The sequence below is a fragment of the Mirounga leonina genome, unplaced genomic scaffold (assembly GCF_011800145.1).
Source record: "Mirounga leonina isolate KUSES-001 unplaced genomic scaffold, KU_Mleo_1.0 Mir_91, whole genome shotgun sequence".
Classification (NCBI taxonomy): Eukaryota; Metazoa; Chordata; class Mammalia; order Carnivora; family Phocidae; genus Mirounga; species Mirounga leonina.
Genome location: NW_023270839.1, coordinates 45601181 through 45623214, shown reverse-complemented (window position 1 = coordinate 45623214; position 22034 = coordinate 45601181). Strand labels below are relative to the sequence as shown.

Below are 22034 nucleotides of genomic sequence, written 5' to 3'. Positions count from 1 at the left end.
TTCATTCTTGTACATGAGGATATCTAGTTTTCCCCGCACCATTTTTTGAAAAGATTATTCTTTTCCCATTGAATTGTCTTCGAAATTCATTAGATCATAAATGTAAAGGTCTATTCTGTATTCTCCATTCCTTTCCATTGTTTGTCTTTCTTTATGTAAGTACCATGCTGTCTCAATTACTCTACCTTTATAGTAAGTTTCGAATTCAGAAGTGTGAGTCCTCCAACCATGTTCTTCTTTTTCAGCATTGTTCTGGCTATTCTGGGTCCTTTGCATTTCCATATTAATTTTAGGATCAGTTTATTCATCTCTATAAAAAAATGATGCTGGAATTTTAATAGAGATTGCATGGACCTGTAGATAAATTTAGGGAGCATCGCTAACTTAACAGTAATTAAGTTTTCCAATCCATGAGTATGAATAACATTCTTCCATTTATTTAGGTTTCTTTTAATGATGTTTTGTAGTTTTCAATGTAGACATTTTATACTTTTTAAAGTTTATTCTTTTTGTATTATTTTGATGTTATTATTAATGGAATTGTTTCTAATTTTATTTTCTGATTGTTTATTACTATTGTATAGAAATACAATTGATTTTTAAATATTGATCTTATAGCTTATAATTGTGCTGAATTCTTTTATTAGTCCTAGTAGTTTTTTTGTGGGTTACTTAGGATTTTCTACATACAGGATTGTTATCTTGAATAGATACTTTGACTTCCTTTCCAATGTGTCTTAACTATATTAAATGTCCGTGTATATGGTGTTAGTAAATTCATGGCCTTATGTGTATAGCGCTTCGATGTTTATCATATGATTTAAAGTAAATTATAACTTTAAAATATTGGTAATCCTTAGTAAGGAAATAATTTGTTGTTTTTGATTCGCATTGTCTATATGTAAGATTAATTGGCCTCTGAACTCTATAGTCCATGTTAGCAATATATTTATTACTGAAAAATGATGCAAAGGAATCGTTAGGAATTTTTTGAATATTAAAATAATGAGCTTATACATTTCTAGACCTTCAACCCAGTTATCCTTCATATTCTGATAATGTTTAAATGAGAGAAGAAATAAAATTTATTATTTAATTCCCTAATTGGGTTCATTGTTGGCTAAGTCAGGTTTGTAAGTAACAGTCATGGGACTTGGTTCATGTTATTATTTAGACATTTCTGACATGTTTAGCAAATATTTACTATTGAAGTACATTAATTTTATATGTCCTTAGAAAAATTGTTTCATGTTTAGTTTCTTTTAGCATTGATTTGAAAATGTCTGCTTTTTGTTTGTTAGGTATAACCCGGAAAAATCCCAGAACACCTCTTTCTGATCTCCAGGGCATGAATACTCTAAATGAAAAAAACCAACAGTAAGTATGCTTAGTTTATGTTTTCAAGGAAGTATAGAAGAAATAATTAGAATCCTTATTAATACTTTTGTGGGTTAAAAAATATGAAGAAAATCAGGCCTAGTTTGTTTTTGTTTCATGATGCTTTTATGAATAGTGTAACAAGGTATGAAACTGGACTAAATATGTGTGTGTAACTAGTCACAGTACTGTTTGCAGTAGCATTAGCTATAGTAAGAGGTAAGACTGAGAGGATTTGAAATAGTACATAATAAGTTTGATAAACATGTTTAGTGGGAAGCTCCTATTCAAGCTTTACACATTAATGTAGCATTTGATATAAGAGAATATACAGAAGACACATGTACATTAGGAAGCATACCAACAAAATGAACCTACTACCCAAGTTCAGAACCAGAAGACTTTAGTATTACTGCAGCCACCTTTATATTACTTTCTGATCACTCGCTCCTCTCTACCCTCAGGTAACTGCTATCCAGAATTTTATGTTTATCATTACTGTGCTCGTAAAGAAAGTTTTACAATAAATGTATGTTTTTGCTAAGCAATAACTTGTTTGGCTTTTCTAGTTCTTGAGTTTTACAGAAGTACTGGTATATAGTATGCTGTCTTCTATGACTTTTTTTTCCCCTTCAACAATATTCATCTAAGATTCAACCATCTTCTTGCAAGTAGTTTATTCTTTTTAGTTGTTGTATAATATTATATACTATGGGGGAGTGGGGAGTTATTGTTTAATGAATACAAAGTTTCAGTTTGGCTAACACTGGAGATAGACAGTGGTGATTTTTGCAGAGCATTGTGAATGTACTCAATGACAGATTGGGGTTGCCCAAGGTTGGGGTAGGGTGTGGGCAAAATGGGTGAGGTGGTCAAAAGATACAAACTCCCAGTTCTAAAATAAAGAAGTCATGGGAAAGTAATGTGTAGTATAGTGACCATAGTTAATAATATTGTACTGTATATTTGAAAGTTGCTAAGACAGCAGATCTTAAAAGTTCTCATCACAGAACAAAAATTTGTAACTGTGTGTAGTGATAGATAGTAACTACACCTATTCTGGTGATCATTTTGCAGTGTATATAAATATTCAGTCGTTCTTTTGTACATCTGAAACTAATGAAATGTTATGTGTCAATTATTTCTCAATAAAAAAGAAAAGTGGTAAGTTTTATGTTTTTTTTTAAAGATTTTATTTATTTGAGAGAGAGAGAGAGAGAGAGAGAGGGAGCACTAGCAGGGGAAAGGGGAATGGGTAGAGGGACAAGCAGACTCCCGCTGAGTGTGGAGCAGACTCGAGGCTCCATCCCAGGACCCCGAGATCATGACCTGAGCCGAAGTCAGACGCTTAACCAACTGAGCCACCCAGGCATCCCATTATGTGTTTTTTTTTTTATCACAATAAAATAATTACATGGCATTAATATACCGTAATAGATTTGTCCATCAGTGGATACGTGGGTGGTTCTTTTACCATTGCAAATGGTGCTACTTTAAACATGCTCATACCAATCTCCTGGTTCACCTATTATTATATCTCTGGGATATGTACTTAGTAGTGGAACTGTTAGTTCAGTAGGAGTTTTATAAGATAATCCCAAATTGTTTTTCAAGGTAGTTGTACTAATGTACACAAACAGTGGCAATTGAAAGTTCCCTTTGCTTCATTCCTTGCCAGCACAACTGATTGTCAGACTTCTTAACTTTTGGTAATCTGGTGGTTATGAAATGGTATCTCATAATTTGCTTTTCCGTGCTTATTAAGGATGCTGAACAGTTTTTATATATTTTATGGCCATTCATGTATTTTGAAATGCTATTTGCCCATATCTCTTCTTTAAAAAGTATTCTTTATAAATTTTATGTACTGATCCCATTTCAGTTATATGTTCTGTATCCTGATTGTGGCATTAGTTACACAAATGTATAGATGGGGTACAATTGCAAAAATCTATATAGAGACACACCTGCAGATTTCTAAAAATGGTGAAAACTGTAGTCTAGTTAATATTAATGTGCTAATGTAAATTTCCTGCTTTTGATAATATACTATCATTATCACTATATAAGATGTCACTTAGGGAAGCTAAGTGAAGAGTAGATACATGGGACTCTATGAACTATTTTTTCCTTTGTACTACTTTTGAAACTTCCTGCTTTTGAAAAATGGAATGTAACCTTAAAATATTTTTCCGTTAGTTCTTTTTAAACTATGCTTTTTGGATAGCTGGGACAATATCTTTAAAATTTTATAGTAACTTCCTTCTGTCTTTCTGGTCAAGCTTTTAATTAAAAACGACAGAAGATAATAATCAAACATGCAAAAATTTAATTACAAAAATTTTCATCAATATAAAAAAACAACCTAAGTAACCAGTAATTGGAAACAGGTGAAATAAATTATGTTACAACCACCCAATGGAAGTCTATGAGGTCATTAAAAATCATGTTGTAGAGGCACCTGGATGGCTCAGTCAGTTGAGCACTGACTCTTTGATTTCAGCTCAGGGTCATGAGATCAAGTCCATGTCGGTGTGGGGGGGGTCTCCATGCTCACGGGGGAGTCAGCTTGAGATTCTTTCCCTCTGCCCTTCTCCCTGCTCTCTCTAAATAAATAAATAAATCTTTAAAAAAAAATCATGTTGTAGAATAATATTTAATGGCATAAAAAGATGTTAGCATATATTATTAAATTTAAATACAATACTGTTTGATAACAGTTTTAAGACAATTACATTTTTATACTTGGAAAGAAGAATATATGCCCCCCCAAAAAGTTTTTCATAGCAAAGGAAACATTTATTCAAAGAAGATATATGAATCACCAGAGAAGATATACAAATGATCAATAAGCACATGAAAAGATGCTCAACATTTGTAGGCATTAGAGAAATCCATTATCAAAACCACAATGAGATACTACTTCACACCCATCACTAACACCACTAAAATTAAAAGGACAGTCAATAACAGATATTGGCAAAAGAGAAAATGGAACACTTATCTATTACCAGTGGCAATGTAAAACGTCACAGCCACTTTGAAAAAAAGTTTGGCAATTTCTCAAAATGTTAAACAAAACACAGAGATTTGACCCAGAAATTTCATTCCTAAGTACACACTCAAAATAATGGAAAACATATATCCACACAAACACTTGTACATGAATGTTCAGAGCAGCATTATTCTTAATAGCCAAAAGGGGAAGGGCACCTGGGTGGCTCAGATGGTTAAGCGTCTGCCTTCGGCTCAGGTCATGATCCCAGGGTCCTGGGATCGAGTCCCACATCAGGCTCCCTGCTCCTTGGGAGCCTGCTTCTCCCTCTGCCTCTCTCTCTCTTTCTCTCATGAATAAATAAATAAAATCTTAAAAAAAAAATAGCCAAAAGGGGAAAGCCTGAGTGTTTGTCAACTGATAAATTTATAAACAAAATAACCATACAATGGAATGTTCTGCCATAAAAAGGAATGAAATACTGGTACATGCCACAATGTGGATGATCCTTGAATACATCATGCTAAGTGAAAAAAGTATCACACAAAAGGCCACATATTGTAAGATTCTATTTAAACTAAATTTCCAGAATAGGCACATCTGTAGAGACCAAAAGTGTATTAGTATTTCCCTACAATTAGCAAGAATATGAGGAATGGAGAGAAACTAGTGAGTAGGAAGTTTCTTTTTGGAGTGATTAAAATACTCTAACTTAGATTTTGGGATGATTAAGCTAACTCTTGAATACACCAAACCCCACTAAATTATGTATTTTAAATGAATGAAACTCTGTGGTATGTAAATTATATCTCAATAAAGCTATTTAAAAACAGGACTCAGAAATCAGCAAGTTAGAACTAAAACGCAATGTAGCAATGTCTTCAAATTTCTGAAGAAAAATTATTTCTGACCAAGGGTTCTATACACAGGCAAATTACCAATCAAGTGTGAGGTCAGAATAAAAGCATGTTTAGTTATGGAGGAACCAAAATATTTTCCTCTCATACATATTTTCACATGGAGCTATTAGAGGATGTGCTCCATAAAAGTTTACAAAGTAGACATAAAAGAGGAAAAAATGTTAGAAAAAAGTTGATGCAAAAAGAATGACAAAAAGAATGCCCAATACAAAGGTAAAGGAAGATACCAATGTGACAAATCCAGATTAGTACAGATTAAAAAAAATGCCATGAGAGATTTGTAGGGGAAAATAAAACTGATTCATGATGCATCTGTTTAAGACCAGAGGAAATTCAGCCAACTGACAAACTCAGCCAACTGACAAATTTAGCTTGGGGTTGAAATGGTGATAAACATTAGAAAATTTTAGAGGAAAATCTGGCTGAATGATTTGGGACTAGGAAAGAATTTTTAAAATAAGCTGTAAAATGGACAAATCGAGAGAAAAAATATATTTAGCTACATTAAATTTAAGAATTTTTGTTCACCACAAGGCACCATTAAAGTAAAAAGATAAGCTACAAATTGGGAGAACACAGGGGCGCCTGAGTGGCTCAGTCATTAAGCGTCTGCCTTCGGCTCAGGTCATGATCCCAGGGTCCTGGGATTGAGTCCTGCATCGGGCTCCATGCTCCGCGGGAAGCCTGCTTCTCCCTCTCCCATTCCCTCTGCTTGTGTTCCCTCTCTCGCTGTGTCTCTCTCTGTCAAATAAATAAATAAAATCTTTAAAAAATAAAAAATTAAAAAAAAAATTGGGAGAACACATTTGAAACATATAACTGAAATGGGATCAGTACATAAAATTTATAAAGAATACTTTTTAAAGAAGAGATATGGGCAAATAGCATTTCAAAATACATGAATGGCCATAAAATATATAAAAACTGTTCAGCATCCTTAATAAGCACGGAAAAGCAAATTATGAGATACCATTTCATAACCACCAGATTACCAAAAGTTAAGAAGTCTGACAATCAGTTGTGCTGGCAAGGAATGAAGCAAAGGGAACTTTCAATTGCCACTGTTTGTGTACATTAGTACAACTACCTTGAAAAACAATTTGGGATTATCTTATAAAACTCCTACTGAACTAACAGTTCCACTACTAAGTACATATCCCAGAGATATAATAATAGGTGAACCAGGAGATTGGTATTATTATTATATTAATAATATTATTAATATTATTTTCATGCTGTTATGAGTGAGTTTTTTGCTTTTATAATCAATTGTTCATTGCTATTATATAGAAATATAATTGAATTTTTAAACCTTGCTTATTAATTCATTGGTTCTAATAGTCGTTTAGTGGATTCCTTTGAGTATTCCATGTAAGATCATGTCTTATGTGACTAAGTATAAATTTACTTCTTTCTTTCCAATTTGGATATCTTTTTTTTTTTTCTTACTTGAAAATTTCAGTAGAAATTTCAGTAGAGTTGAATAAGAGTGGCCAGAGCTCACATCCTTGTCTTATTCCTGATATTAGTGGGGAATCTTCCAGTTTATTTTTAGTCATTAAGCATTATGTGTTGTTTGGGTTTTTTTTATAGATGCCCTTTTTCTGATTCTTGAGCCCTTGTATGTGACATCTCTCCTCTATACTTAAGTACCAGAATCTTGTAGGATCTGTCTAGAAACTCTTTTGTTGGGTCTTGAGTCTACTTGAACTATTTTATTATGACTTTTCATCTTGTTTTGTTTTGATTTATAAGAAATAATCTCTCCTACTTCCTCATCTTTAAATCTGTTATTAGTGAAAAATCTCGAAGTCATCCTTAATTTCTGCTTTCTCATACATTCCCCATTTGGTCCATCAGCAAGTTACATTGGCTGTACTGTAAAATGATACCCAGAATCTCACCATTTCTTATTCCTTCCACTGCTGTTGCCCTGGTATGGATTACTGTAATAGCCTCCTAAAATAATCTCCCTTTTATCCTTGGCCCCCCAAACAGTTTTCAATACAGCAACCAGATCATTATTTTAATATAATGTCATATATAAATATGTATAATATAAAATGCATTTTAGTATTAAAAAGCTGAATCATGTTAGCGTTTTCCTGGAAGTCCTTCTTTGTCATTTTTTCTCATTCCCTTAAAAGCCAAAGATTCTGGGGTGCCTGGGTGGCTCAGTGGGTTAGGTGTCTGCCTTTGGCTCAGGTCATGATCCTGGGGGTCCTGGGATGGAGCCCAGTGTCAGGTGTGATGGGCTCCTTGTTCAGCAGGGAGCCTGCTTCTCTCTCTCCCTCTGCTCCCCCCCCCCGCCCCTGCTTATGTTCTCTCTCATGCACGCTCTCTCAAGTAAATAAATAAAATCTTTAAAAAATGAAAGCCAAAAATTCTTACATTTCCTAGAAGGTATATGTAACATGGCTTCCTCCTCCCTCTCTGACTTGGTCTACCATTTTTCCTCTGTTTATTCCACTCCAGTCTTGCTGATTTATTTAATATATCTCATATTCATCAACAAAATTCTTGCCTCCCGCTCTATGTTTGCTCTTCTTTCTGAATAGAATGCTCTTTTTCCAGATAACTGCTTGATTTGCTTTTTTATCTCCTTCACATCTCTGTTTAAATGGAGTCTTATTCATGGGACCTCTCCTGACGTCCCTGTTAAAGTCTAGCATCCTGGCATTCTTCTTCTTGTATGTTTAAAATTTCTCCTTAGCACCTATTATCCAACATACAATGTATTTCTTATGTGTTTATTGTTTGTTTTCTTCCATTTGAATCTAAGTAATGTGAAGATGATAGAAAAAAATTGGTACTAGTTGGTGCTCAGTAAATATTTTTGAATGAGTGGATATATTCTGCATTTTCATTGGTGTTACATTTTTAATGTTTAGGAGCTTTTCATTACTTTGTTTTCTCAATTTTGAAATTTTTCATAATATCTTACTCTGTAGATGCAATATTTTCTCTCTTCTCTAAAAATATTACTGATAGCTTTAAAAATCTTTTTTTACTTCCAAGTTGTTTATGTCATGATTGTTTTGGTCTCGGTTTCATGCTAGGGGCTTTCCTCAGATGTCTAGTGAACCTTGGTCAACTGTTCATATTCATATTGAAACACTAAAAAGCTAATTGGAATCTGATTAATTGGGTGTGTTGTCAGTGTCTAGAACATATCAGTATATCTTTGGGTCTTTCCTCTTGGACTGGTCAAATTCCACACAAAAGTTTAATTTTCTTCTTGGAGGATATAGTCCCAGCTGCCATATTTTCAGTATTTTCTTTGACTTTTGTAAAGTATACCCATCCCCATTTGTGCCTGGTGCTGTCTAGTCCATGGACTTTCTCTTTCATCCTCTTGCTTAGATGAAGGAGGGATGGTCATCAGGCTGCATGGAGTTCTAACTGCTTTTAAACTGACTTTCAACTTAGTGCTCTTGTTCTTAACCCATCTTTTCCACCACTTGCATAGGTACATGGTACCACCAGCTCTGGAGCCTTTGGGAATTTTGTAAATATGGATACTTCTCAGTCTTTTTCCACAGCCAGTTTAAGATTGCTTTCTATAGGGACAGCTGGGTGGCTCAGTTGGTTAAGGGTCTGCCTTCAGCTCAGGTCATGATCCCAGGGTCCTGGGAATGGGTCCCATATCAGGCTCCTTGCTCGACAGGAAGTCTGCTTCTCCCTCTGCTTGTGCTCTCTCTCTCTCTCTGACAAATAAATAAAATCTTTAAAAAAAAAAAGTTGTTTCTATATTCATCTGCTTTCCATATTTCAAAACTGTTACTATTTTCTCAGTATATTTTCTTTGTTTATTCCCTTAAAAATTATTTTATTAAATTTTCACAGGTCTCTGGAGGAATCCAAATATGTGGCCAATTTGCTATCTGTACCTGGAAAGCCCCCTATTAATTCTTCATATTTTAATCACTGATAATTTTATCTGTTTTGTTCACTCCTCTATCTCCAGTGGCTAGAATAGTGCTCAGCCCATAGAAGATGCTTAGTAACTTTGGTGGATACGTCGTACGTAGTAAGCGAGTGTGTGACCTTCCAGGAAGAAATTAAATATTCCATAGAATGGGGTAGCCTATTAGGATTGTAAATTCCTTCAGTAGTATTTGGAAGTTCTAATCTCTAACAAAGACAAAAACAATCACATTACATGTAATACCTTTTATATTATTTACTGATTGTAAATAATTTAATAGATTTAAAGATATTAGCTGTATTAGGGGCACCTGGGTGGCTCAGTCATTAAGCATCTGCCTTCGGCTCGGGTCATGATCCCAGGGTCCTGGGATCGAGCCCCGCATCAGGCTCCCTACTCCGCGGGAAGCCTGCTTCTCCCTCTCCCACTCCCCCTGCTTGTGTCCCTCTCTAGCTGTGTCTCTCTCTGTCAAATAAATAAATAAAATCTTAAAAAAAAAAAAGATAGTGGCTGTATTATATGTGCACATTGGTATTTGAATGTACCAGAATCCATAGAAATTCTTCGTTCTGAACAAGGAAAAGATTAGTTCAAATTGATTGGTAATCTCTGTGATAATATAATTTTCTGCTGGTTTAGCTTTTTTCCTTATTTAAACAATTTGGAGATTGTTAGATATGTCTCAGTTAACTAAAGCAAATTGTACTGTATTTGATTTTTGCAGAGATACATTTGATATTGCGTGGAATGGCAGAACTGGGATTCGTCAGAGCAGACTATCAAGTAGCACCTCTTTGCTTGATAAAGACGGGATATTTGCTAATTCAGCTAGCAGCAAACTCTTGGAGAGAGCCCATGGAATTCTCATGTTAGTATTGATCAGAAATGTGGATTGCTTTTTATGACTGGTTTAAAATTTCTGGCTGAAAAAGAAGAGGGGTGATGGTGAATCATTTTCATGAGTAGAATTTTGAGTGAAACAAGTGAATCAGAAGTTGTATTTAGAGCTGTGAATCTCATGCATTAAGAAGCTGGTGATTTGTTTGTTTTCATCTCATCGGGAGAATCATGGTTGGATGTACTCATGGAGATGATTATTACTCTTTGACAGACCCTACCTCCAGATAGAGAAAAAACTTTTAGCTCTTTTTAGGATTCCCAATCTTGAACTGCAAATGTCCTTTAATTTGGACAGTCCTAAGAAATTGGGCAGTAAAATCCCGTATAAAATGGTGACTGGGCCTTCCAGAATATTAGGTACAACAGCTCCTGTTTCTATTACGGTGACTTGAATGTCAGATTTAAGGGTCCCATCTCAAAGAAAATTTGCTTTGACTTTTTGTAATCTAGAAGAAGCACTTTGTAAGATGTTTATACAGCATTCAAGAGCCTGTCTTTCTACCAAACAATAAACTAGAAAGAACCATGGGAAAAAAAAATGGTGACTGGGATCGTATATAGTGATACATAACCTTTATCCAGCCTGCCTTTCCTCATTACCTGATTATAGGACTGGTTTGAAGGCATGGATATAACTATGCAGGGTGGACCAGTAAAAAGTTCTTAGTTCCCTGTATCCACATATTTCAGACACTATTTCAAAGCATATTGTTGGGCCACTAGCTAGATGTATGACTGAATTGGATTCTTTAATCCCTGTCTAAGTCAATGCTTAACAGTGCTGATGGGCTCAATTTATATAAGTCTTGCTATACTTCAGAATTGTAAATTAACTCATTTAATCCTCACAATAACTTTTAAGAGGTTGATGGTATTATCATCCTCATTTTACATTATTATATTCTACATTATTTTACATTATCACGTTGATGAAACTGAGACTTAGAGAAAAATCCTACCCTAGCAGGATTTAGATTTAGGTAGAGTTTAGATTCAAGCTCAGGTCTTTCTGACTCCCCAGCTCATGTTCATAAGCCTTGGGCATTATTCCTTTTCTTTCTTTATCTATTAAAAAAATCTTGATGTAAATATAATACTGAATTATAAGAAAAAAAAGAACAGAAGAGAATTTTTAATTTCTTTTTTTTTTTTTTAAAGATTTTATTTATTTATTTGTCAGAGAGCACAAACGGGGAGTGGCAGGCAGGGGGAGAAGCAGACTCCCCACTGAGCTAGGAGCCCAATGTGGGACTCGATCCCAGGACCTCGGGACCATGACCTGAGCTGAAGGCAGATGCTTAACTGGCTGAGCCACCCAGGCATCCCGAGAATTTTTAATTTCTAAAAGGGGACAGTCATTAAGTTTTTTAATAAGTACATTTTAAAAATCCATGAAATTAGGCCTCTATTTAAAGTCTTAAAATGACAGAAACAAAGTTTCTATAGGTATAAGAAAGTAGAACTTTATTAATGTCAAAAGAAAACAACATTTTAGTTTTGAATGTACAACATTACATTACTGATTATCAGACTTAAATCTGTTTATAGCAGTATTACAGAGCAGGCATTTCTTTTCTTCTTCTCTTTTCCTTGCTTTTTTTCATTCCCAAAGGTGCCTGCTTAGTTGAGTCAGTGTTTTCATATAGGGGACCTATATCTTGGAAATGGGAATATAAATCTACTATTTTAGTAGAGACCTGGAAATCGTTCATCTGTATAATAGTTTTTTGTAATGATTTCTAATTTTTCAAATGTAATGATTTGTCTGTATAGGAGAAACAAAAATTTCAAGTCCAAGCCTGGCCTTCCAAAGGTAAGTATTATGAAAAACTTTTTTCTGTTGGTGCCCTACACCATAATTATTTTTTTATTACTCATGCAAACAGTCTTTATAAATAATCAAAGATAAGCAATACCTTATTTGTACCCAAAAGGGGGATTAATTTGTGTAATTAGTTAAATCCATTTTAGAAATAACACTGGATATTAGGAAATGGTTTAATGGTTCAGGTAAATATTTGTGATATATCTCATATTCTAGTGTTTGAAAAGCATCTGAAGTATAAATGTTAATTTTTGTTGAGTAATTGCATCTTTACATAAGATTTTTTCTTTTATCCTTAAGCCAGGTTAAGGTCAAATTTTGAATTTTACCTGATTTTAAATAATTTCTAATTAGTGCTTATCTAACTCATTATCATTTAGCACTAGTCAGACAAGATTCTGTAAAGGTCCAGATAGGCTCTCAAGCCTATAGTCTCTGTTAACTACTTAGCTATGCTATTGTAGCACAAGTGCAGCTATAGACAATATGTAACTAAATAAGTGTGACTGTATTTCACTAAACTTTATTTTTAGACATTGAAATTTGGATTTCACATAATTTTTCACATGTCATTAAATAATATTTTAATGCTTTTTTCAACCATATAAACCATATAAAAACAGTGGATAGGATTTGGCCCATGGCTATAATTTTCCTACAGTGATCTACATAGTAGATTTTTATTTTTTAATTTTTTAATTTATTTTTTATTTTTTATTTTTTTAAAGATTTTATTTATTTATTTGAGAGAGAGAATGAGATAGAGCATGAGAGGGAGGAGGGTCAGAGGGAGAAGCAGACCCCCCACCGAGCAGGGAGCCCGATGCGGGACTCAATCCCGGGACTCCAGGATCATGACCTGAGCCGAAGGCAGTCGCTTAACCGACTGAGCCATCCAGGCGCCCCTACATAGTAGATTTTTAGATGGCATTCCAAAAATATTTACTGAATTTACTAAAGGAAGAAAAATCTGTTTCTTTCTCTTGTACTGTCCCAAAGAAGGAATCCTGTCACTTGTCACCTTTTTGATGAATTCCAAAATTAAAAAAAAAAAAACTGAGAAGGAGCTGTTTATTCTCACAATTCTCTAGTTCAAAAAACAACAAAAAAAAATATGAGGTTATTATTTCTTCTACTTAAGCCTCTTAGGCTTCTAAGGAAAATGTAATACACTGCTTATGTGGTTTCTGGTAGTGGTAAATATTGTTTTAAACCACAAAGCACAAAGAAAATTTATGTTAAGTGGTTTGTAATTATATATATATTTTTTTAAGATTTTATTTATTTATTTGAGAGAGAGAATGAGATAGAGAGATCATGAGGGTCAGAGGGAGAAGCAGACTCCCTGCCGAGCAGGGAGCCCGATGCGGGACTCGATCCCAGGACTCCAGGATCATGACCTGAGCCGAAGGCAGTCGCTTAACCAACTGAGCCACCCAGGCGCCCCTGTAATTATATTCTTATCACGAAAAGATTTTATGTAGAGAAAAAGGGTACCACTTGCCTTATCAAACATCTTATCTTTTGATTTGTGTTTCTTTTTTCCTTCACTGTCTCTTTAGTCTTTTGTTTTTGTTTCAAGTTTTTATTTAAATTCTAGTTAGTTAACATGTAGTGTAATATATTGGTTTCAGGAGTAGAAAGTAGTGATTCATCACTTACATAGAACAGTGCTTATCACAAGTGCCCTCCTTAATACCCATCATCCATCTAGCCCCTCCCCCACTCACCTCCCTCCATCAACCCTCAGTTCTCTGTAGTTAATAGTGTCTTATGGTTTGCCTCCCCCCACCTATTTTTCTTCTTCCCCTATGCTGTTTTGTTTCTTAAGTTACACATATGAGTAAATTGTATGGTATTTGTCTTTCTCTGACTGACTTATTTTGTGTAGCGTAATACACTCTAGCTCTATCCATGTCTTGCTATTGGCTAGATTCTTTTTGATGGCTGAGTAATATCTGTGTGTGTGTGTGTGTGTGTATACACATATATATCTCTCTCACATTTTCTTTATCCATTCATCGGTTGATGGACATTTGGACTCTTTCCCTAATTAGCCTTTTAGTATTTTGAATGCCACCACTGGGTCTAGCTATTTGTACCATTCTTTTTACTCTCCTCAAGTGAATACTTCTCTTAAAACTTCATATGGTTTAAAAATATTCATGTTAGCTACACCTGAAGTAACAAATTCTATTCAGTTATCAGTCACAGAAATCCTGTCTATTTCTCTATTTATTTTTATTGATGTATAATTAATATACAGTGTTGTACTAGTTTCAGGTGTACAACATGTTGATTCATTGATTCTCAGTGCTCACCACCTGTCAGCAACAATGTTATTACAATATTACTGACTATATTCCCTATGCTGTACTTTTCATCTCTGTGACTTTTTTATTTTATAACTGGAAGTTTGTATTTCTTAATCCCCTTTATCTATTTCACCCCTCCCCTCTAGCAGCTAACACTTTTTTTTCTGTTTGAGTCTGTTTATTCATTTGTTTTGTTTTCTGGGTTCCACATTATAAGTGAAATCATATGGTATTTGTCTTTGTCTTATTTCACTTAGCATAATATCCTCTTGATCTATCCGTGTTGTCACAAATGCCAAGATCTCATTCTTTTTTATGGCTGAGTAATAGCCCTATTGTGTATATGTGTGTGTTTGAATACATATACCTCACCTCTTCTTTATCCATTCGTTAATTGATACTTGGATTGCTTCCATATCTTGACTGTTGTAAATAATGTTGCAGTAAACACAGGGGTGCGTATATCTCTCTGAATTAGTGTTTTTTCTTTGGGTAAATACCCAGTAGTGGAATTATTGGATCATATGGTATTTCTATTTTTAATTTTTTGAGGAACCTGCATACTATTTTTCATAGTGGCTGTACCAATTTAGGTTCCACCAGTAGTGCATGAGGGTTCCTTTTTCTCCACATCCTCACCAACACTTGTTATTTCTTGTCTTTCTGATGCTAGCCATTCTGATAGGTATAAGGTGCTATCTCACTGTGGTTTTGATTTGTATTTCCCTGATAATGAGTGATGTTGAACATTTTTTTCTTGTGTCTGTTGATCATCTCTGTGTCTTCTTTGGAAAATGTCTCTTTGGTTCTCTGCCATTTTTTAATTGCATCATTTTTATTAACCCCTTATTGGATATATCATTTGCAGATATCTTCTCCCATTTACTTTGTTGCCTTTCATTTTGTTGATGGTTTCCCTTGCTGTGCAAAAGCTTTTATTTTGATGTAGTCCCAGTAGTTTATTTTTGCTTTTGTTTCCCTTGCCTAAGGAGACATATCTAGAAAAATGTTGCTAAGGCTGATGTTCAAAGGGATTACTGATTATGTTTTTTTTCTAGAGTTTTCATGGTTTCAGGTCTCACATTTAGGTCTTTACTCCAATTTGAGTTTATTTTTGAGTATAGTGTGAGAAAGTGGTCAGGTTGAATGATTGTCATTATGTTATTTGTCATTTATACTTTGAGAATTGCCTGTTTCCGGTCTTTTGTTCATTTGTTAATTGTGGGATGAGTTTTTAAAGGAATTTTTATAGTTCTTATGTACAGATAGTAAGTCTTTGTCATTGTTGGAAAAATTTTACTGAGTGGCGTTTATTAAAATATGTATTGTATTTATCACTTGAAGGTTTGTATTTTTAAGTGTTTATATTGTCAAAATTAATATTTTTTAAAAAGACTTAAATTTGTCATGTTTTTAACTCCATTCTGTGCTTCTCATATAATAAAATTTTTAGTACTTTTTGAGTAACATTATATAGTTTACATATGTGTAGATATATTCTTTCCATGGACAGACTCACTGCCATAAATATGGTATGGTTTTAAAAATTGTGATTGGCTACAAAAGCTCTCAAATACTTTATTAATATCCTATTTTGTATTCTTTAAGTGCTTTATGTATAACTCCAGTCTTATTATTAAGATTAGTAATTAGTATATCAGGATCATGGTTGATAGGGTTGATGTTTTGTTTTCATTTTCTGTATACATTTCTGGCTTACATCCTATAGCCCTAGGATTGAATTTAATTTACTGTCTCTGTGAGTCAGGATTCAGTTACAGATAACAGTAATAACTGTGGATATTTTTAAGTAGAAAAGTACTTAATTCAAAGAGGCACTTACAAAATCATTAGAAGTCTTAGAGTTTCAGAGTATTAAAAGAGCAGTGCAGAACTGACCCCAGCTGTAATCAGCTAGGAAAGCAGGAAACTTCCATTCTAGCTGCTGCGTTCAGGCACATACTATCCATGGTATGATCCAGGAATCAGAAAAGAGCTGCTACAACTATTGGCTCCAGGGCTAAGGTGCGTTTATTAGAGTTTCAGTGACAACACAAATTCCGTGTACTCTGCCTCTCAACTCATAAAGGTAGTACGTGGACATTGGGATCACAAAAAGCTAAAGTACTTTGATGTGCGTGCTCGTCAGAAGAAACAGAACCTAGTAGTCAAAGTCTCTGCTTCAGTTATACCTTCCTAGCTTCACGTGTGGGATTTTAAATGATAACTTAAATTGCATCTGGAACCCAAATGCAAGAGTTTGAGAAATGCAGTTTTCTTTTTAGCTGGAAAGCTTCTGCTGGAAAGCAGGAGGGGTAGGATGGATGTTGAATATCCAATCTCTCATATTCACCACAGTCATTATACATAGGTGATAATGAAAACTGGCTTGTAATTTTGTTTTTCCTGTTTTTTGATTAATTTATGTGAGGAATTTGATTTTTCTCCCTTCTTTTCAGCACTTGCTGGAGGTAAATTCTTTAAAGCATCTGACAAGACTGACACTACAGGATCGCATCACCAAGTCTCTTCTTCATTTGCACAAGAAGAAAAAACCTCCCAGCATCAGTGCCCAGTTTCAGGTTATTTCTTACTTTACCTTTTTATATAAAAAGGTTTTTTAGAGGAATCTGTTTCATTCAGATTGGCATTGAAAAGTCAAGGTGATCTGCAAGATACCTGAATGGAAGATGATACATATGACTTAAAAGCCATATTATAGTGGTCATTTTGAAGAGAAGTAACAGGGGTGGAAAAAGTCAGCTGCCTTTCTTTTTCATCCTTTTATGTGTAGGTAGTGGATATCCCAAAGAGTAATTCATTGTTTTCAGTGTGAGGAGACAGGCAGCAGAAAATTGATACTATAAATAAAACTTGCCTTTAAGCAACTATCAAGGAAAAAAAATCAAATGGTATATGTATATACAAACTAGTATATAGTATATCTTTGGTTTTATATGCAGTCATAGAACAGGCAAAATTAACTTACCATCTTAGAAGTCAGGGTAATTGTTACCCTTGATTCAGGTGTGGCGGTGGGTAACTTATGTACAGTAACCTTGCTAAATTCAGTGGGATGGGGTAAAGATGGGCTTCTGAGGTTCTGGTAATATTTTATTGAGTTGGGCTTTGGTTACAAGAGTGTGTTCCTTTTGGGAAAATTCATCAAACTGTGTACTTGTGATTTAAGCATTTTATTTTATGTATTTTATAATACAATAAACATTTCTGACAAGAACACTTAAAAGTAAAAAAATTATATGTTGCTGTAATATATATGACAATAATAATAGGAGTCTATATGGTTATAAGGCTTCTAAGTTTTACTGGAAGTCACAAAATATTAATTCTGAGTAGACTGTGACAAGTTTGCATATTATAATCTGTAGAGCAGCCACTAAAAAATACTACAAAGAAATGTAACAGAGAAGCCAATAGATAAATAGAATACTAAAAAACAAAATATGTTATCTGACCATAAAATAGAATTAAACCAGAAATCAATAAAGAAAAGATAACAATCCCCAGATATTTGGAAAATAAAAAGCAGACATCTAAATAATGCATGAGTCAAAGAGGAAGGAAGATTTTAAAAATATTTTAAATGAAAGTAAAATATCAAAGTTTGTGCAGTGTAGCTAAAGCAGTTTTCCAAGGTTCATTGATAACACTAAATGCTTTTAATGAAAGGAAAAAGGCCTCAAATCAAAAACGTAAGCTTCTATCTTAGGAAACTAGCAAAAGAAAAACATACTAATTCCAAAGCAAGCAAATAGAATGAAATGATAAAGATAAAAGCAGAGATCAATGAAATCGAAAACAAAAATAATAGAGAAAAATCAATGAAACCAAAAAGTTGGTTCTTTGAAAAGATAAAAAAAATTATAAACCTCTAGCTAGACTAATCAGAAAAAAAAGAGGTAAAGTACAAATTATCAGTATCAGGAATGAAAGAGGGGGACATCACTAGCATGAACACTGAAAGTGGGGGACTACTAGCTAGTGGATACCCTACAGGAAATTTTCAAAGTTGTTCTAGGAACGCATGAGTTTGAGTAAATTGTTTCATGAAATGTGAAGAAAAGTGAAAAATTTATTCTAGACGTTATTCTTTAATATATCTGCAGTATATACTGTTGCCAAACTATCAGCTTTAAGATTAAACTACCATCCTTCTCCTTAATTTAATCAGTATGGGAATATACATAACTTGCTTTTGAGAAAGAAAGCTATTTCTGTGTATACCATTGTTTCAGCATAGTTTGCCAACATTATTGTTTGTATTTATAAATTGTTTTCTGCCAGTTTAGAATGGGAGAAAATGCTAATTATATTGCTCTGTATTGCAGGCCTCGTTAAGCAAGCTGATGGAGACTCTTGATCAAGCAGAACCCTATTTTGTAAAATGCATTCGTTCTAATGCTGAAAAGGTAAAAATGTCCTTTAAATGAGAGCTTCTAGCTCCACTTACTTCAAATCAGGCTTTACATTTTTTTTAAGGAGAGTAAGTAGAGGGGAAGAGCGTTTATAATCTTTTTAAGGAAAACAGTGTTCTGTATTTTCTGTAGATATCCTTCTATTTCTGTACTTACCTGCCTTTTTGGTATTTAAATGGGCTTGATTTAGTGTTTCCTAAGAATCTGAGAAACAAATATGTTATGAAATTCCATCATAAAAAAGAGTTTATGCAACTTTTGTTACCCTGAGATTTAATCTTATTTGCATGTAGGCTGTCATTCTTAAAGAATTTGCTTAGCATTTTTTATGTTTAGAGCTTTTTATCTCTGCTAAATAAGGAAGGTGCTGTGGACATTCTTGATTCCTTCCTGTTTTCTATGATAGGTCTCCTAATTAGAGTTTTGCAAAATATATCTAATAAGTATAAACATTTGTCATATTTCTTTATGTTCATCCTAGGAAAAAATAGTTCCCAGCCTGAATAGCTAAAATGTATAGTTCTCTGGTACTGTAAATATATAGTGTGAATTAGATCCAGCTTTCTTAATTTTTAGGAAGCAGTCTTCAACTCTGCAGTTTACAAACTTTGTGAACTTACCGTTTCTGTGGCTTTTATGTTTTCATCTTTGTAAGAATATACTATAATTATAGGACCAGCCTAATAGTGTGTTGGTAGTGTACATGGGTCAATACCTGCAAAGTACTTAGAATGTTCCTGGCCCCGAACTAATTGTTTAGTATTTTGCTAGCTATTCTTTTAGAGTAACAAAAAAGGAAAACTTTTTATTTACAGTTAAATAGAAGTTTGAGTCCTATTCATTGAGACCTTGTTATACAGAGAGTTTAATTAGTGAAGTGTATTTCAGGGCATAGAATAAGTACTAAATAAACATTGACTGCTATTATTACTATTTTTTAATTTTTATTTCTTAAAGATTTTATTTATTTGAGAGAGAGAGAACACAAGGAGGGGCAGAGGGAGAGGGAGAAGCAGGCTCTCCGCTGAGCAGGGACCCCAATGTGGGGCTCAATCCCAGGACCCTGGGATCATGACCTGAGCCAAAGGCAGATGCTTAACTGACTGAGCCACCCAGGTGCCCTGACTGCTATTACTATTTAACATAAGTTGCCCATTTGATTTTTTTTCCTTGATAGTTGGTATGTCCCATCTCTCTGCAGGAAAATGTTTGGGATTGCCTTAGGGGGTCATTAAAAATAGTATTTATAGAATAGGAAGAAATCTCAGAAGCCCCAAATAAATCTTTGGAATAGCTAAAAACATGCCTACTGAGATACCTACAAGTGACAGGGTGTTGTGACTGGTGATGAATGACTACCTCCCATTAGCTTCTTCCTCATCAGTGCCTAAGCAGTGAGGAGATCAGTTCTCAGGAACTATAGCAATTTTTTGTTTTTCAGTGTGTCCTACCAGTATCATCAGCAAAAAGCATTTAGGGAAATAAGCTACTCTTTTATTTTTTTTTTAAAGATATATTTATTTGAGAGCAAGAGAGAGAGTGGGGGGGGGTGAGGGGCAGAGGGGGAGAAAGAGAATCTCAACCCATCTCCCTGCTGAGGGCAGAGCTGGAGGCGGGGCTTGGTCTCATGACCCTGAGATCATGGACTTGAGCCAAAACCAAGAGTCAGATGCTTAACCAACTGAGCTCCCCAGGTGCCACGGGAAATAAACTACTCTTAAACTTGTACTAGTCATTGAAAGAAGAATCTGTCAGCTCTCAGTTAACCAAGGCAACTGGTAGAGTGAGTGGGGTAGGTGGTTTCTGAGTGAGATTATAGAGAAAATCTTAATTAAAAACAAAAATACAGACACTATTGACTACATATAAGTAGGTTATAGATTTCTTTAGTGGCTAGACTATGTGGCCTCCTCCTCTGGGCAACTACATTTCTTTTTAGCTTTGAAGGTCCTCTCCCTCTGCAACTAGAGCAGCCTGGAAGCTTGGTTTCTCCTTTTTCCCTAGGGTCAGGCAGTTAGACCTATTCTGAAGCTACCAGCTGGGGAGATAAGATTTTCCCGTCACCTCAGCTGTGTCTTAACCAGACAATCTCCAGTCAATTTTTAGACATTCAAAAGCTAACCATACTTATAGGAGAAACATTAATTTGGGGATCTCTTAGTCTGGGTTAATTTTTTTCCATTTGCTTTGTTTTAGCTGCCGTTAAGATTCAATGATGCCTTGGTACTTCGACAGCTTCGGTACACTGGGATGCTGGAGACAGTTCGAATTCGCCAATCCGGATACAGCTGCAAATATTCTTTCCAGGTTATACTTTTATAGTGATATTTAAATGTATATACACTTAAGTAAGTTATTCCTGTGTCGTGCTTATTTTTTATTTGGGTCTCACTTGTTTATTTCTCCTATTTCTTTGTTTGCATTCCATCTTTTGTATACAGAATTGAGGAGGGGTAGAGAGTACTCACTTCCATTGAATGGCAGTTATTAAACTGTGGTGTGATAGAATCCAGTTCCTGGCTATTCTCATTTGATCTGAATGTTTGCTAATACTAAGTTTACTCATAACACAGTAGTTCTTCCTACTGATTACTCCAGTAATTGAAAGAGTTCAGTCAGAACTGTCTAGTTCAAAAGAGTCCATTTAGTTTTCTGTAAAGTTATCTCAGCCAGATTTTCTTTCATCATAAGCTGCCAGCAAGGCTTACAGTTATTCTCATCAGCTATTGCTGCTATGGGTATAGAAATTATGTTGAAGCTTTTCAGCAGCTGAGCAAATTCTTTGCTGTTTCTGGGAGGGAAAGCTTCATTCTCAGTTATACCGTAACACCTTTGCATATTTTTCTGCTAAAAATTTCAGTTATTAAATAACTTTTTCCTTGGTCGTTAATATAGCTTTCTCAAAAGGGATCATTAGTTTCTGCGTTTTTCCTCTTCCATTCCCCTTTGATAACAAAATATGTAGAATTCACTATCTTCTCTCTACCCCCACCCCCATTTTACAAATTAACTGTTTTGTAATTTTTTAAATTAAGTAATTTCTTGGTTTCAGTCTCTAAAAGATTAGGAAAGGATCAATAAAAGGACAATTAGCTAGTTTAGGACCATGTTTACATATAATTTTCTTGTGATTTTACAACATTTTTCTTTTCATTTTTCAGGATTTTGTGAGCCACTTCCACGTACTTCTTCCCCGAAATATTATTCCATCCAAATTTAACATTCAAGATTTCTTCAGGAAAATAAATCTTAATTCAGATAATTATCAAGTTGGAAAATCCATGGTAAATATAACATATACAGTCCTTATCAAATTTGAGTGCATTTTTATATTTAAA

General features: G+C 34.4%; 1 protein-coding gene across 10 annotated transcripts in view; it reads left to right on the top strand.

Annotated features, from left to right (window-relative positions):
• MYO9A (myosin IXA) overlaps window positions 1–22034 on the top strand; it is a 272310-nt gene that overhangs the window by 138668 nt on the left and 111608 nt on the right. For all 10 annotated transcript variants that reach the window (XM_034993654.1, XM_034993659.1, XM_034993658.1 and 7 more), the window contains 7 exons: window positions 1302–1377; window positions 9945–10088; window positions 11894–11933; window positions 16720–16842; window positions 18610–18690; window positions 20893–21003; window positions 21858–21980. In XM_034993654.1, the coding sequence (XP_034849545.1) occupies window positions 1302–1377; window positions 9945–10088; window positions 11894–11933; window positions 16720–16842; window positions 18610–18690; window positions 20893–21003; window positions 21858–21980 (698 nt within the window). The remainder of the gene's footprint in view (window positions 1–1301; window positions 1378–9944; window positions 10089–11893; window positions 11934–16719; window positions 16843–18609; window positions 18691–20892; window positions 21004–21857; window positions 21981–22034) is intronic.